Here is a 17,318-nt window from a genome sequence, read left to right as displayed (position 1 = left end):
TTTTCTAGGCACCAGGGCTAAGGAATCTGGGAGGATGTTTAAAAGGACAAGGGGGCCCTGGACCTGGGTGCAGAGAACAGGCTAACTTTGCCCCACTCTTAAAGTGTTTCTACCCCTGTGCTTTCTGGAATTCCTTCTGCTGTCCTACAGTTATCCAAGATTCCCCTGAAAGTGCTAGGACCCGGGTCTTTCTCCCTAAGCATTCCGAGGCTGGAGATCACCCTGAATGCCCCCTACTCCAAAACACAAGACCGGATATTGAGAACATCCAAGTAGCCAGCGCTCTACAGGCTGGAAGACGAGTCCTGTACAGTTGGCTAAATTCCCAATGCTGGTGTCTGGAAACCTGCCCTCAGTTTGAAGCCTGAAAGCTCATAGTCTCAATGATCGAATTGAAATCCTTCTTGGCAGTTAAACTTGTGGCCAACATAGTGAAAAAATATACAAATGCCTGCCTCAGGAGCTGGAAAAACAAATTCAACTGTGCTTCCCTACCTCACATTCTCAGAGAGAATTTTTAAACAAATAATAATAATAATAATTTCTGCAGATTTCTGGTCTAGAAACTACCACTATACTTTCACTGATACTCTCACTTTTTACCTCTAGATGCAAAATGTATTTTAAAAGTAAACTCAGGTGACCTGTCAAAAGTTGAGATGAACAGGAAAGTAAGCTAGATATCAGTGAATCTGGGTTTTATTGTTGTGTTGTAAGAATCATGACCCTGTTAGCTTTAGGACTTAGGCAATAGTGAGGTCATCTGAAGCAAAAATATTAAGAAAATAAGGGAGTTCCCTGGTGGCCCAGTGGTTAGGACTCTGAGTTTCCACTGCTGGGGGCCCGGCTTCAACTCCTGGTCACGGAACTAAGTTCCTACAAGCCGCACACACAGCCAAAAAACAAAAAACAAAAAACAAAAAAAAAAAAAGAAGAAAGAAAGAAAAGAAAGGAAACAAGTAATAATGTTTTTACTCAAAATTCACACATTTTCTCCTGAAAATGGGCTTTCAACTATGGTCACTATGAATCATCAGAAAATTTATATTCTTACATAAATCTTCCTCTCTTGCATGCCAGCCAGCACACACACAGTGGAGAACACAAGAATCTCACCCAACCGGTCTCAAGTTCATTATCAGTGTACGTGTTGTTGTCCAGGAAAGGAAAGGGCACAATTTTAGAACTTTCCTATCTTTGTTAATCTGCGGTAGGTTAAAAATCAAATTTAGGGAGTTGCAGAAGATTATAATTTTTGTAAAAGAAGGAGTTATATTGGGCTTTCTCCAACTGGAAAACTGCCCCCTTTGGGCAAAGTGAACCCCCTGTGCTGAAAGCCAGCTGCTCTCAGGGAAGTCACTGAGTCTGCCAGCTAGCCAAGAGAGAACTCTCTGGGCCCTGGGTCTTCTCTCCTGCATCCAGGTTAGCCTTCTGGCTTATGCTCAAATAAGCATTTATTAGGTAAGTCACACAGGCTGCATATTAAGAATATGCTTTATGTACACACAAATCGCCTGGAGGATTTATTTTGTATTCAGCATTAGCCATCAACTCTAGAGTCTTTTATTTTTTATGTCACAGCATCTTTAAAGGGAATTTCTGTTACTTTGATACTTGGCATTGCTGCAGCCTTGGGGAACTCTCTTGTCCTGGTTAAAGATTTGGCAACTTGTAGAGTTTACAGCAGCATGTGGGGAACCTGACGTCTTTCTTCCCAGTGGTTTAATTTTTAAGGAGAAAGAAAAGAGTAATAGGTCAACATAACCAGAGTTTTGCATTTGGAATGAAGGTGGGACATCTCTAAGGGGCTCCAGACTACAGATGGCAATGATGAGATTTCAGAAAAGGAAAGTCATGAAAGGGTCAACTATGTCAAGCCATTTAGAGTGTTCCTCCCCAGTGTCACTAGCTGAAGTTCCTCTTGGTGCCTATGTTGCATGTCAGCTCTTATTGAAATTATGCAATATTCATTCTAGACCCAGCACTCCAGTTAGGGGTGTCTCTGGTGCCATAGCTAGGGTCCTCATGCCGAACTTCTCTAGAGTACACCCCTTTTCCATTCATAGTACACAGACGCAATACTTCCATGGGATTTACTATTTTAAAAATCGACATTTGGAGATAGAGCTTCCTACTTCCAGTGATGCTGCAAACTCAGATGGGTAGCTATAGTAACAGCATAAGAAATCATCTCCTCAAGGTCACTTGTTAGGATGTGGCTATCATAAAAGGGATAACTTTGCCACAACTACAGTGAACCAAAGCCTGTGTGGGGAACAAAACCAGCACAAAATACAGAGATGCAGATCCTCCAGCGGCCAGACTTTGTCAGATCCCGTGAGGCCAAAAAAGCACGGGGATGGGGCTGCACCCGCCGTGGCGTGCTGGGGACGATGTGGGGGAGGGAAAGAGGTAAAAGGTTGGCCAACTAGTGACCCATGCGACCTTAGGCGGGTAATTCTGGGCCTCAGTCTGCCCATCTCAAAAATGGGGATGCTCACACCTGCTCCATTTATTTCCCTTATTTATTGTGAGGAGGTACAACGGAAAACGGACGCACGCGTGCTCGTTAACCCGAGTTAAGGCCACTCAACCTTACCACTGTGTTGAACAACCGCCGCGGCGCTGGGCGCAAGCTGCAGAGCGCGACAAGACCCGCCCACTTTTTACGCAGCTACGGAATCGGAAAGCCAGGCCCCTATGCCTGTGTCCGCTTTTCCTCTTCTCCTTCCAGGCAATTAAGGCAGAGGTAAGAATCCGGGCCCTCTCTCAGGAACTGCGGCTCCCCTGGAACCCCTAAAGCTGCCTCTAAGCTACTCTTCCCCTCCGGGTGCCTTCCCGCCTCAGAGCAGAGCTGAGGACGGCTAGAGGCCCCGCACGCTACGCAGGTGCGATCAATACTTCCCGCGGGCTTCCGGGCGCGGGCCCGTGGGCGCAGCCTCTCCAAAGCCGCAGCGCCGCCCCACTCGCCGCCGCCTCGGTGTTGACATCATTAGACCAAATCTGGAGAGCAAAATAAATGGCTCTGTTCGCCTTACAGCCAAACAGATGTTTACAATTCAAATGAAAGAAATACAAATGGCAGGGATTTTTTTTTTCTCCCCTTCTTCATCTCCAGTGATCGCTCGTTTTTTTCTGACACATTAAAAAATGTGTAAGTGATTACAGGAGTTTCCTGTCCGTTTGTTCCGCGGCTGCATTTCTGTGAGGTGCGCGTGTAAACGGGGTAGGGTAGGAGCATTCTCAGCTGCTTTCTCTCTAGCCTCTCGCCCTTCTCAGTCCCAATTACCCACCCCTCGCCCCACGTAATCCCCTCCCTCCACGCAAAGCAGATGTTAATTGTAATCAAACAGTAAAGGGATAAGGGGCCTAACTGCAATCAAATAGGCCTCGGATGCCGCATCCGCAGCTAGTTGCACTGTTTGGGGGAAGGATATGTCGTTACAGGTATTCCCGGGTTACCAAGTCTGAATGCGCTTATCCGGGTCGAGATTCCACGCAGAACAAAAGAAAGGGAGGTCTGCACGGAGAGACCTACTGGTTTAAGGTAGTGGTCGGTGTGTAACGTGTGTGCAGAGAGTGCTTTGGCTTTTGGTGATGTCCAAAGCAATAAAGAAATTAGAGAGACATCAGTAGGCTATGGAAAAGTAGCTCCCCTCCCCCTAAAATAGATTTCCAACAAACCATGCCTCTAGATCCTTTGGTACATGAATTTTATACTTCATCTAAAAGAGACTGAATTCAGCACCTGCAGCATCTGTGTTTGGACACTAAGACGGCAGGCGAAGCCCCAGGTGTATTTCTGACAATATTTTCACAGTGGATGAGCCACAGGGATGAGTTTTGGTGATTTGAGTAAACAGATTCCAGGGGCTCTGACAAAAGAAGAGGAATAGGGCTTCTCACACACATACACACCCCCTTTAATCTTACTCCTTCCAGGAGCTGCTGAAAGAGTCAAAGTCTCTCTCTAACTCCAGTTCCAAAGCCCAGGGCCCTCGCGAAACCCGAAAAAACAAAGGAAATCTCATCCTTCTGCTCAAGCCGCCTGTGGGCAGCCGTGAAGGCTGCAGACGGGAAGAGTGGTCGGGTCCATCCACCCGGTTAATGGCAGACTGGGCGACTGATGGTAAGCCCCCTTTCACGGAAGCTTTTTTTTTTTTTTTTTAATTAAATCAGATCTGACAGTGTTTGCACCGCAGCGTAAATGCCTCCGCTGGCGTGCCAGTCACCTCTAAGCGATCTGACGCACTCCAGCTCTCTTAAAACGTGCAGAGTTCAGATCAAATTAATTCCCCCAAAATGTTTTGATTCAAAGTAGTTTGTATTTTGTGTAGCCACGGGCAATCCAGTAAGCGCTCCTTCCTTCCCGTGGCCGGGTCCGCTCCCTCTCCGCTTGGCCCAGAGGCTATGGCGGTATTTAAGCTTCTGAAATTAGCCTGGGGCTGCAAGGCAGGGTGATCACAAAGCGAAACAAGGGCGCTTCCCCTCTTCACTTTTTTCTTTCTTCCTTTTTTTTTTTTTTGAGTTTGCCATCCCGATTTCACAAAAAAAAGACCAGGGCCAAAATGTCCCTTTCCACCCAAATATGAAAAAGCTGGGTCTTCTCATCTCATCTCCATCCTCTTCTGAAAGCCATGGGCCAACTGAACCCCTACTCCTGCATTTCCAATCTGGATCCTCTCATTATTAGTTTCATCATCATCATCGTCGTCATCATCAACATTGTTGTCCTACTATTAAATTCTCAGAGCGAGAAATGAAAGGGATGAGCATCTGACAAAGGGGAAGGGGCCATAAGGGAGCCTCGGAAGATTCAAGGGGAAAAGAAGAGTGGGTTTTCCTTTCTTTTTCTTCTTCTTCTCCTTCTTTTTTTTTTTAATGATTAAAAACACAGACGACTCCTGTAAATAGAAGCCTCATTTCTTCAAGAGATGCCTTTTGAAACCCAGTATCTGAATATTCAACGAAGGCAAAGCTCCACTCTGTACGTACAACATTAATATGATCTCTGCAGAATTTGCTACTCAGAAATATTAACATATCAAAGCCAGTGCCGGAGGCGAGAGAAGCTATCGATACGCGAGCACAGGGTAAAGTAAAGATTATTGGTTCTGATGGTTGGAGTGGCGGAGCTGCGGGCAAAATCGCGCACACCATTAACCGAGAGTGAGCGCTCAGGGAGCTGCACCTCCAATGCGGTGGCAAATATTTTATCTAGGTGGTAATTACCTCGCCGCTGACCCTCTTCCACGTTCTCTGGCTATAGGGCTTCATTATAGGCCAAAACAGTGTAACTGCCACTTACCAGAGTGAGTCAGGGAAATGGTATTTTGTTCTTTGCAAACAGAAGTGGCCAAATTTAAAGAACTGAGACACACACCTCCCCCTGACAAGCACACATACCACACTGCAAACAGGACAGCCTCTCCCTGGTGAATTCGTGTAGGGCATTTAGGGCACTGTCTTTTTTTCTAAAAGAGCATCCAGGGGTCTTGAGAAGTGAAATCTATTTTTTTCCTCCCACAGTAAATTCTGGAAATCATTAGAAATGTAAGATCATCCGAGAGCTCAGCAGGAGAGGAAAAATGGCAAAAAGTTTCGCTTTTCAAGAAATCATGTTTCATATGGTGAGTCACCTGTAAAGCGTGGATCAGAAGAGAAACAGACTTTTCCACCTGACCTATTGCACAATATGGCGACATAGCAGAGCGCTTGAGTTAAAGCCCTCCCGATTTGTGATGAACAAAGGTGACTCGAGCTATGGATGTTAGAATCCTGTGTGCTACCAGTGACAATAGAGAGAAGGGACTTCCTTAGCGTTTCTTAAAAAACAGGGAGTCCTGAGATGAAAGAGCTGGGCAGGCGGCAGGACAAACGTCACCTTTTAATGCAAGACTTCCTTGCTATCCATTTGCAAATTGTCATGAACATTGATCCTTTCACAGTAAACAGACACACACCCTGGTCTCCGAGGCTCAACGAAATTAATTGGCCTTTCTCTAAGACACGTGGAAATGGAATAAACTCAGCAGCTAAATTCTGAATGCCTTTGCACGGAGGGGGGAAGGATTAGGCTTTAGTCAAACAATACAGACGTAAACCCCAAGTTACCTCCCCTCTCTCCTTGGAGCCACGCCGTTCTTCTAAAAGATCAATGTTTGGTTTAAAATAAATTCGGCTCCTATTTTTAGGTGAATGACGCCGAATTCTACAAGAGCAATCAAACGTTACCTAAGGAAGACCATTTCCATGGCCCTGAGAGGACAGGAACGCATTTTCCATCTTGTAGTGACTGGAGAGCTTTGGCCTTTCTTGGGCGGGTGGTGAGGGCTATCCCCTAAATCTCTTAACAAAAATTCAACTGATTGCACAGCCGCCTCCCTTCCAGCTGTCCGCCTCGGCCTCATAATTCTCACCCCCTACCAGCTATTGTACGATCGGATGTAATTGCCAAGCATTTGAGAAGGTGATGTTAGAGCAACTGCGGAACTGAACGCAAAAACGCAGTAGCGCGAGCCGGGCTCTGGGAGGAGACAGCTCCGGGCTCTAATTAGTGGCGCTGTCCTTCAGCACCACCGACATCTCCGTGCGCCCTGAGTACTTGGCCTCACCTTTAGTGTGAACACCCCAACGGACCCGGATCAGCACGTCACCTGGTCCCTCTTTCACTGTGTATTTTAATCCCTCTCTCCAATAATATGTATATTTTATTTCAATTTTCACTAGTCTGGGCCTATTTCATGTCATTTCAAAATGGCTGAGTATTGGCCTGACTGAAGCTTAATAGGGCTAATTTTTAAAAATCTCTGTGGAGCAACAGTAGTAGTTTAAAACATAATAATTTTCAAATCGCCATGGGGTGGAACAACAGATTTAAATAGCCATTTTCCATTTAATGGAAGTTCCAAATATCCACTCTGACAATAGTCAGTTTCCCAAAGGAAAACTCTGTTTTCTTCCCACCTCAATTTAAACGGAGTTTCACATTGGACATTGGGTTGTAAAACCTGCAGTTTAAACATGAAATAATCCGTTGCTTCCTATAGATGCATTTTTTTCTTTGGAAAAACACTGGAGTCTTTTAACAAGCTTTGAAAGGGGTGGAGAGGGACTGAAGGACATTTATTTGGTGCCATCAGAAATGACTCAGTTTTTAGTGGTTCGGTTACTAGAGACAACTGCGGCCCTGGAGCTGGAATTAGTCCTAGTGAATAGGCCACATCTTATTAATTCGTATGAAGTTGGGATAACAGCTGGTCCGCCTTGCCTTGTGTGTTCCTCGGGTTACTCAGCTTGCTAGGAAAATAAGCTTCAGAGGCCCTGGGTACAGTGAAGTGGGGAAGCCAGCAAAATTGGCACTGCCTTGAGGCCCTTAAAATGTCATAGTTCAAAACCTTTTGTCAAAATGGAATATTTGAGATGCAGCTCCCATCAGTGTCTGAGCCAAAATCAACAGCTCTCCACTCTTGCCTACCCCCCACCTTCCAATTCCACGGGTAACTCTGGATTCAGATGTTTCCCTCAACAGATGGGAACAAGAAAGCTTTATCCGGTACAGTTAACACCACCTCCTCCTCTCACCCTCCCTTAAAGAAAGAAATGTTCTGGACACTTAGAAAAATGAGGGCAGCTACAATATTGGTGTTTCATTAGCCTTCCCTGAAGCCCAATGAATTTAACCTTTCAAAGCCTCAAGCTAACACCATTACCTCAAACACCCAGGCTGTGGCTGGCACATTTATGGCTAAAAGAGACCAGAAATTCTGCTCGAGGATGTGGTGATGGGAAAAGGGAGTGTGAGAAGGATTTTTTCCCTTTTTTTTTTTTTTGCCTCTAACTTTGGTTCTGTCACTGCTCCATTGAGGAAGAGCAAATCTCTTCTATCACAGCCTTTTGGACACAGGCTGGTTCAAGCCTCAGTAGAGGAAGGGAAAGTTTTTAATGTGGGTATGCCTGTGTGGGACAAGAGTAATTGACCAAGAGTCATTGTTTCCTCTATCATCAGATGGGGATCTGATGTTTAAAAGCATCACTGGACTTTCAAGACAAAGTAACAGATGAGAGAAGAATGTTTAGTTTTAATATGTTGTTACTTACCTCTTCTTATCACTCCACCTTGACCATTGAGAACGAGCCCACACTGGGCTTCCACAGAGCCCTTAATTAAAGAAAAAGAAAGAAAATCACTCATATAGATACTAATAGATACATTAGTTAAGTCTTTCAACCTGTCCCACCCCGAACCCCATCTCCCCATAACCCCATGGTAGACATTTAAATGCAACCACTGAGCTGAAGCAAGTTTGGAAGCACACACAATTTTAAGGGGAAAAAGTGCCAGAAAAACCACAATCTAAAAGTTGTATAAATTTTAAGGTATGCATTTTAGAGCACCATACAATATTACACTTCAAAGCACAGGAGTGCCTTTTATCTTGGCATAAGAGAATGAGAAACGCTTTGAGTCTCCATCAAGGCACACAGCATATATATAGACAGTTTCCACGGCACTTCCTGCGTGGAGCAAATTACACCAGAAGTTTCAAGTCTGGCACTGTGGGTTTCTTGGGAGCTCATAGGAGCTATTTCAAGTGCAGGATTCAAGATATCTTATGAGGGTTCTGTTTTACCCCAGATGTAAGAGCATCCTATCATGCTACCCAAAGTGTGTCTTATGGAGGAAACACCTTCAGTGTCACTCACTGTAGATCTTCAGCCTCCTAATGGATTGAGGGATCATTTGAGCTGGGAAGGAGGAAAAGGTCTGCTGATTTTTGATTAAGAAAAATAAAAATTTCTCTCTCTCTGTCTTCTTTGTTTTTTCTGAGTCCAAATGTGTTAAAGGCTCATTTTCCTTTACAAACAAACGAGGTATTGGACTTGAAAGAGGCCTTGAAGGGTGTTAACCTACCCAACAGCCCGTGAAGAGTTAAGTAAATGCGGAGAGAGTCGGTGCATAATAAAAACCCACTTTACAAAACAACCTTTACAGCCCTGACTCCCTTTCGCTTCCCCATTTTCACCATATTGAGGCAGGCCTGTAAGACCCCCCTTTTCAACCTACTCACGAGTTCTTTCTTATTTTAACTGTTCTGCCTTAAAGTGATTATCAAATCAATATGAAAAAAAAAAAGTTGGAGACTGAGCATAAATTAAAGCGGTGATGGGAAAAGGTGTGACAGTTTCCTTTGTTGGCCATAGCAAATCTTTTTAGGGGACTCAAAGATGGAACTGAAGCCACAAGACTGTTTGCATCTGTTAGGCAGACTTAGACCGCCCTCCAAACCATTGGACTTTCACTTAAAATTCTGTGCAGGGAAAAGTATATTTACATTTGTTGCATTTGAAATGAGGCATATGCTGATGAATGTTTTAAAAAGGAAGAAATAAAAGGAGAGAGACGGGTTTCTCCCACACATCCCCTCCCCATTTCTCTTTTTAAAAGTAGCTCTGACTTTTTTTGTTTTTCTTTTTCATTCGGACAACTAAGTCCAGGAGGAGTGGAAGAAAATAACTTGCCAGGCTTACAACTTGCTTCTATATCTATATCAAAAATGTATATACACCCTTCTGTAGACATAGATGCATAAATATATACCATTCTCCTCTATTTCTTCTAGTGTCTTGGAGTGTTTCTCTCATGATGAATTTTCCCTCACTATGGGCAAAAAGGAGGTTCAGAGTGTTAAAAGACATAGGGTGAAAGTAAAGTTTTCAAAATATCTGAAATGGAAAAGGTAGAGGCCGGAAGTTCTCCAAGGAAGTGAATCACTTTCCCTCCCTGTCTCTGGCGCACCGTTAAGATGTTTATTTTCTTAGAGGAAATGAATCTTTGTCTCTTCGCTTAACAAACTTTTCCCCCTCATAAGTAAAACATGTTGTTTGGTCGGATGACATTGCATAAATGACCAGTTGAATGGCACTAAGTCGAAAATTGGATAAACTACGGTGTTCTTTTGCACGGGATTCGCTCTTTGTCTCGTGCTTGCAAATGTTCTAATCCCCTCTTTTGAAAAATGCCCGGCTTTGTGCCTAGCACAGGAAAAAAATTTGTACAGATACAAAAAAATCAGCGGCAGACGTGGCTATTAAAAGGAGTAAATAGGTTTTAGTTGAGCTAAGCATTGAATGGCAGATTTTTTTCCCTCTTGAGACATAAGGAGATCCTTGTGAAAAATGTAAAAATGCCCTGAGCGTATAAAATTATTTTGTGAATGTAAATGTAGAAAGCAAGGTTTATGGAGCCAAACCTTTTTTCTCGTGCACGGATTTTGTGGCTTGGGCTCTTTGTTGGGACTGTAAGGGCTTTCACTTTAATTTTTAAATAATCCCTTGCTCAGAGGTAAGTGAGGGGGAAAGATTTTCTGTGCGCAACGAGGGATCTCTTATGTCTCCGACTCGTGCTCTTCCAGTATCTCTCCTTTCATTCTGGGGACCTTGGAGAAAGTGGCCACCTTCGTGTGGACTCGCAGGCAGAGCTGTACTTTCAGCCAAAAGAATGCACAAATTCGTGTCTTCTGGGTTCTGTTTGGGACATGTGTGGACTTATTTGTTAGAAATGTGGCTGTGACAGTATGTCTGCATAATCATATATTCTATTGTTGGCAAACAATGTGCAAAAATACATTAAGAAAGTAGGAGAGATCATTTGATTGAGTCATGGCCTTCACCATATCTGAATTCCTTCCTTCCTTCCTTCCTTCCTTCTTTCCTTCCTTCCTCTCTTTCTCCCTTTATTACTTTCTCCCTCGCTCCCTCCCTATCTTTTCTCCTTTCTTCCTCCCTTCCTATTCATTTTCTCTCCCCCTCTCCCTTCCCTTGTTTCCCTTCCTTCTTTCTAAGGAGTTGCATCTTTTGTAAAAATTAATGGCTTGGAGAGTGAAAACAAAGTTGTGAATCGTTCAGCCAGGTGACGGGATTGGGTGCTCCTCGGGCAGCGAGAACCAGGCTCAAGCCCACACCCCGGCCAAGTGCATTGTGCAGAGCCTTTCATTAGGGTAAATTTTTGAGGCTTACATTTGCGATTCTTTACTGTCCAGAACGATCTAGGATATTTGGTGAAATTTTCGCTGGCGCTCAGGGTCCCCCAAATGTTCTGAGAACAAACCAGCCCCCCCAATTCATAGTATGCGCCCCACAAGCTCAGTCTGGGACGAATGCCTGGAACACGCGGGTAGACGCAGCAAAGCTCCGAGACTGAGGGTACGATTGGTCATCAACTTATCGGGTCTTACTCTGAGTCCAGTTGGCTCAACCCCAGCCTACGTGATCTCCCCCACCCCATGCCTCAGGGACAGAAATGTGGATTCACAAAAGACCTCAGTGCAGAACGCCGGAAAGTGGGGGGGCCCGCAGCTAGCTGGACTCCCGAGCGTCCAGGTGAAATGCCTGCTCCAATGAGAGGGACAGAGTGGCACACGCCTCCTTTAATTGTTTTGATAACTTTCCCTAAGTGGTGTGTGTGTGTGCGTGTGTATGAGTGTGTGTGTGTGTGTGTGTGTGTGAGAGAGAGAGAGAGAGAGAGAGAGAGAGAGAGAGAGAGAGAGAGAGAGAGAGAGAGAGAGGTGGCGCGGGGAGACGGCTTACAGTCGGATTATTAACGGCGCGGGAGGGGGAGGGAGAGGAGGGGAGGGCGCAAATTCGCCGCATGCTTATTTACCTGCAAGTCGTCGGCTCCCGCGGCGGCCAGCCCCAGGCTGGGCCCTGGCAGGAGTCTTTGATCTGGGTGCATTCCATACTGAGAGCCATGGCTCATGAGGGACAGGTCGTGGCGGCGGTAGGCATCGAGGCAGCCCAGCTCCCGCCTCTGCTCGTCCAGGCAGGACGACTTGAGCGCTCGCGCATTGTGCAGGTTAATAAAGTCGGTGGGCTCCCCGTGGTGGATCTGCTGGTAGTACTGTTGCGAGTGGTGGAGCGAGTTCAGAGAGTAGGCGTCGGGAGTGACGGCCGGGTGGCTGTGCTGAAACTCGTAATGGAAGGACTGGTGGTGGAGCGGGGTGTATTGGTGGTTAGTGGAGAAGTAGGGGGACGCAAACTCGGTGCCGGTGGTGGAGTAAGTTAGAGGGGAAGAGGAGGAATAGGCGACAGTGGAATTGGCTACGGACTCCAGACAGCCAAGCTGCATCAAACGGTAGCTGTTTGATCCGTCGTGACGTATCTGGAAGGAAGAGGGGGAAAAGGGAGAGCAGAAAAACTTGAGGTTTGTCATTTTGCAACCGAGGCGCGGCTGTCCCGGAGCCGGGAGCTTTTCTCCGGCTCTCCGAGGGGCGCGAGCGCGCAGGGCTCGTGCCGAGCCGCAGCCGGGCTGCGCGCCTTCGCCGGGGAGCCTGTGCGAGCAGGCGGACTGGGGGTGGGCGGCCTCGTCCTCACAGTCGAGAGCTCGGAAAAATATCCCCCACCCTATATAGGTGCGGGTGACACACACACACGCGCGCGCGCGCACACACACACACACACACACACAGCCCCTGCCCAACTTGCACAGGGAGCCGGACCCGGGAGCCAGATTTGCCACTGACTCCGGGGCTGCGGGCAGCAGAGCGAGAGCGTCCACAGGCGCAGCGCCTCGCCACTCCAACCCGCTGCCAACGACGAGATGCCGCGGCTGTGCACGCTGGGATGTTCTGCCAGAGCTGCTCAAAATCTTTTATCTATATATTAAAAAAAAAATCCAGTCTGTGCAAATCGCCCAACTTGCTCATTTTCTTAACCATTTGGGGCAGGGAATCCGACTCCCCCCTTTCTGCTTTAGTCTCCTAGAATAAGCCCATTCCAAAAGGGGTGCGTGTTCCCCACCCCCTTGTCCACCTACCGCCCCCCACCCCATCAGTCTCTTTGCCTTTCTGAGTATCTTTTTGCCATCTCTATCTCTTTTCTCACCCCCTCCTCCCTTTCTTTATTATTAGGATTATGTTTTCCCCTCATTATGCCAAATGTTTCTTAACGTGGTAGAGAGTTGCCCTTCCTGGCGACAGATGTCATAACGAACTTTTTCCCTTTTCCTTCCTTAACTTCCCCCGAAAGCCAGATTATAATTAAACGTAACGGTCCGATATAAATTAGAGACAGGGGAAGCTGCCACCGCCGCCGCCACGCCGCCGCCGCCACACACACGCGCGCTCAAAAAAAAAAAAAAGTAATAATACCTCGGCATCGTGGACTAGTCCCGGAAAGGTAGTTGACATGTTGGGTTTCTCCGAAAGCTTACGATGCAATTTCCCCCTCCAAAAAAAGAATCGGGAAAAAAATCCAAACTTCTTGTATTTTCCAATTTTTTTTAAGGAAAAAAATGTTCTATAGATAGAGATCTAAATTGTAATGGCTTTGCCCAGATCAGATAGCTCCTTGCCTTGTACCCACTTAAAAACCTGTAGGAACAAAATTTTCCCTCTGCACAAAAGCAGCTCCCTGGAACAGATTTTGTACTTGCTGAGTATTTCTTTGGCTGATGTCGTAGGTCCCTTGGTAATATAGAAGTTTTGAAAATTAAGCATCAGCACTGAGAACTGGGCGGACAATAGGCAGAAGAGATTTATCCCAGGAGACAAGGAATAAATATTGTATCTTCGCCTAATAAGGAACTGGAGGTTCTTTCAACATTTTTATCCATTTTTTCCAACCTTTATCATGCTTTTCTATACCGACTGAGGTGGGGACTCATCTCTGCAGAGAGCATTTGCACACATTTTATTGTGAAGATAAAGATCTAGCCCCGATGTGTGTATATTAGAGATAGAAATATATATTAATTAAAGCTTCCTTTTACACAAGTAAGTGTTCATGCCTATTGGTTCCACTCCCTGGATGCTGAAAGCTGCTTTTTCCAACGAGTACCCAAATCAATTTCACCCAGACTTGGGGGTATCTGCCTTTGCCCAAGTGGGAACAATACTCCTCTTTCCATATTTACATGAATTTGGGTTCTTTTCCCCTTTTTTGAAAGGCAACACCTGGCAGTAGCTTACACTTTCCGCAGCTTTAAAACAAATAACCATGATGGACAGTCCCAAGTTTCCATCATAAAGAAATAGTGCAACTGGCAATATATTTAAGAAAAATATAAGAGAATAAAGACTTGTGACAAGATTCTACATTTAGGTGAAACGTTGTCTTCCACTCCTCAACCCAACCTATTTTCCCCCTCTTTTTGTGTTTTACTACTTCTTTTCGAAAAGACTGCTGAATGCGGGGCGGGGGCTGTGTTGTATGGACCATTTAGCAGGGGCACCAGGTATTTGAATACCATTACCCCCCCCAAACACTTAAATGTTTGAAAGTAATATTTTACAAAGAGAGGGCATGAAGGAGGCACTGCACACTTATCTCTGTCTCCTCGGTGGATTTCTCGACTTCCAAACAGTATTTGAGTTTTACTTCATTCAAAATTCATCTTCCCGCATCAAGTGGTCTAGCGCCTAGAGCGGGTAGCAGTGGCTACAGGCCCACAATACTGAGGCTCTGCTGAGTCCGCTCACCAGCCCTGCCTACCTCCTAAGAACCGGCTGGCCCCAGACTCATCTCAGAGATAGAAGGGGTAATTTCGTCTTAATTGCCATTACATTTGGTTAGCTTTTGAGTGTTTAAGCTGAGAAGGTGTCTTAATAATAAGCCGCAGGCAAACAGGCAGGCATGTGGCTTTTTTTTTTTTCTTTTTCTTTTTTTTTAGGTCGGGGTTTGGGAGGGTTTATTAGGATCTGCTCATGCAGGCTAACTGGGGCTGTCACTCAGCACTCTTTGCTTTATATAAATGGACAAAGCCACACGACAAGAATTGAAATGCATTGTCTGAAATGGAGATCCGTGATGCTTCAGTCCTGCGCAAGGATCAGCTGCCAACACTCGCTCCCCTTTTCAGGGTGCGCAAGTGCCCCCCTCCCAACTTCTTGAAATTCCATATTTTGGTCTAATGAAGTCAGCTCAACGAAGATGAAAAGGAAGAATGACCAACTTGATCTTTAAGTAGGAGGGGTAAGATAAAGGCCATTGCCACTGAGAGGCTGACTCCCAAAATGCTTGCAGTGGAATCTTTTGTTTGCCAGGACGGAGAGAGGCCTCTATATTCCACCCACAGACAAAATACGCGTCCGTGGCAGCCGGGGCCTGCCCCCAACACCTTACCCCAGGAACGCCCGCCCCTGCGGAGGTACAAACCTCCCCCCAGAAGAATGTGCAGGGCCCGCAGGTTATCTAGAGAATGGCCAGACGCGCTTTTCCTGGTGGCTCTTGTTGGTTTCCCAGTAAATCCCAGCTCAAATGGGAAAGGACGGCCCCTTCGCAGACAAGCCGCAAACCCCTCCCTCAACTCCCCTACTGTCAGATACATCTTCATTGAAGGCGAAGGGACCTTCTTTGCCCGGCTTAGGTCCAGGCAGCAGACGCAAAACCCTCTCCCTCGGGAACGACCGGGAGGCTCAGGACGTCTTGGCCGCCTGCTCTGACTGCTGTCCCAGCGCATTTGGCCTCTGCGTTTGGCCCTGTTGGGGCGAAGGTCCACACACGGCCCCGCACTTCTGGTACTCCCGGTAATGAGCTCTGGCCTGGAGCTGAGTACATCCACAGAATGACCTCCATTTGTCCCGGCCATCTGAACCCTTCTGGACATCACCGAAGAACTGACAAACGTACCTCTCCCTTCCATTCCCTAACCCCACCCGGTTTTCCTGAGTGACTTCTAGGTACCAAGACAAAAGGCGTCCAGGCTTCATTTACTGTGCTTCTTGACCGCCCACCCCCCACGCCGTGGTATTAGAGGAAAGTAAAGATCACGAGGGATGAGAAAAAAAACTTGTATTTAAAGGAGATGAAGCGGGGAGGGTAAACAGCATCTCCTTTAGCTTAGGAGTCTACTTTGCCAGGGCCTATGGCTTCTTTGGAAAGCTCTCCTCCCATCCCAGTGCCCCAGCTTCCCACACCAGCGTCTAAACTGTAGGGAAACCCCATTTGGCCAACTGCTCCCTCTCGCCTCATCCCAACTTAAAAAAAAAAAGAAAGAAAGAAAACGAAAGAAAGCTGTTTGTCCGTGAAAGAGAAGTTGGGGAAATCATCAGCGCCATATGTACATACTGGTCAGCAGCTCCCTTGCCATCTGCTCTGGGTTGCTTGGCGCGCCCCTTTTCTAAAGAAACTCATTGAGGCAGGTGTGTGCTGTGCTTGGTGTCTGTGTGTGTGTGATGAGCGCGCGCGGGATTTGTTTCTGTCAGACAGTCCCCCCCCCCACCATCTTCCCTTCCCATCCAATTAATAGTCTTGAGCAATTAATAAGTGCCATCCTGCTTGACCCAAAGGCTGGGCTTTTCAGCAAAGCTAATTCCCCTTTCTCTGCTTTGGCCCTTTCCGGGAGAGCGACTGGCCACACATTCTCCAGCGGGAGGTGTAATTGAATTAACTGGCCACGGTGAGTTGGAGACACAGTGACAATCGCCTGGGGCTCCCTCCCTGGGGAAACCGGTAGTGAGCATCCCAGCCTGAGCCCGAAGCCGGACCCGCTCCCGTGGACTCAAGATAGCTCATAAAAGCACAGAGCAACCGTGCCAGCCCGGCACCCTAGAAGCTGGAGAGGGTCTCTCTTAGCACCCAGCGCTTCTGCTCTGCCTTCTGAGTCCACGCTCCACTCCAGGAGGGATTGTTCCACCACAGCCACTTTAGGAATCAGCAGAGAAATCTTTATATCTAACGTGTTTGTTTTGGTTAGGATCCAGAGCTAGAGAAGAGAGTTTCTGAATGGTTTCCTACAGTTCAGACTCTGGCGTAGAAAGCTCAGGTCCCTTCCTGGGCTTCTAGGCTGGTACCATACTGGTCACCCCAGTTTTCATCCAGTCCCAAGCATCTCCATGGAAAGGATCTGCCACTCAGGGCGTGTTTGAGTTTTGTGGACAAGTAACAACAAGCAAGTGCCTATCCCTAGTTTTATTAAACATGTGTTTCTCCTCCTCCTGTTTCTTCTTATTCCTACTTGGGATTTCTTTAGCTCCTCCAAATGGATTTTCTATGGACGTTGTTCTCCTGTTGCTTGAACAGACTTTTCCTACAGAATTGCTTGCATAATTCTAAGTGAAGTAGAGTGGTTAAGGACTGTAATTATTTGGGCATTTTCAACCAAAAATACTTCCTTGGATATACACATACATCAACCACAGTATCTTCTTTCCTCTCTCTGTTTTTCCTCATTTCTTTTCTTTCTTCCTTCCTCTTTAGAGGAAGGTAGAGATGAGATTGAATCCGTTAAACTTATGCCTTAAGAAAGCATGTGTGTACATTGTCTAAGAATGACATTTGGTGTGTTCTGCTCCAGTGGGGCACACAGTTCCAGAGCCCAG

General features: G+C 46.4%; 1 protein-coding gene across 1 annotated transcript in view; it reads right to left on the bottom strand.

Annotated features, from left to right (window-relative positions):
• TFAP2D (transcription factor AP-2 delta) overlaps positions 1 to 13,713 on the bottom strand; it is a 55,009-nt gene extending 41,296 nt beyond the window's left edge. The window contains exons 1-3 of the mRNA XM_032649792.1: positions 13,149 to 13,713; positions 11,663 to 12,160; positions 8,101 to 8,161 (exon numbers count right to left, since the gene is read on the bottom strand). Of these exons, the coding sequence (XP_032505683.1) occupies positions 8,101 to 8,161; positions 11,663 to 12,160; positions 13,149 to 13,187 (598 nt within the window). The 5' untranslated portion in view covers positions 13,188 to 13,713. The remainder of the gene's footprint in view (positions 1 to 8,100; positions 8,162 to 11,662; positions 12,161 to 13,148) is intronic.
• Between the last annotated feature and the right edge of the window lie 3,605 nt (positions 13,714 to 17,318).

This window comes from Phocoena sinus, chromosome 11 (assembly GCF_008692025.1).
Source record: "Phocoena sinus isolate mPhoSin1 chromosome 11, mPhoSin1.pri, whole genome shotgun sequence".
Classification (NCBI taxonomy): domain Eukaryota; kingdom Metazoa; phylum Chordata; class Mammalia; order Artiodactyla; family Phocoenidae; genus Phocoena; species Phocoena sinus.
The sequence above is the reverse complement of the archived record's forward strand: the minus strand, read 5'-3'. Positions and strand labels throughout refer to the sequence as shown.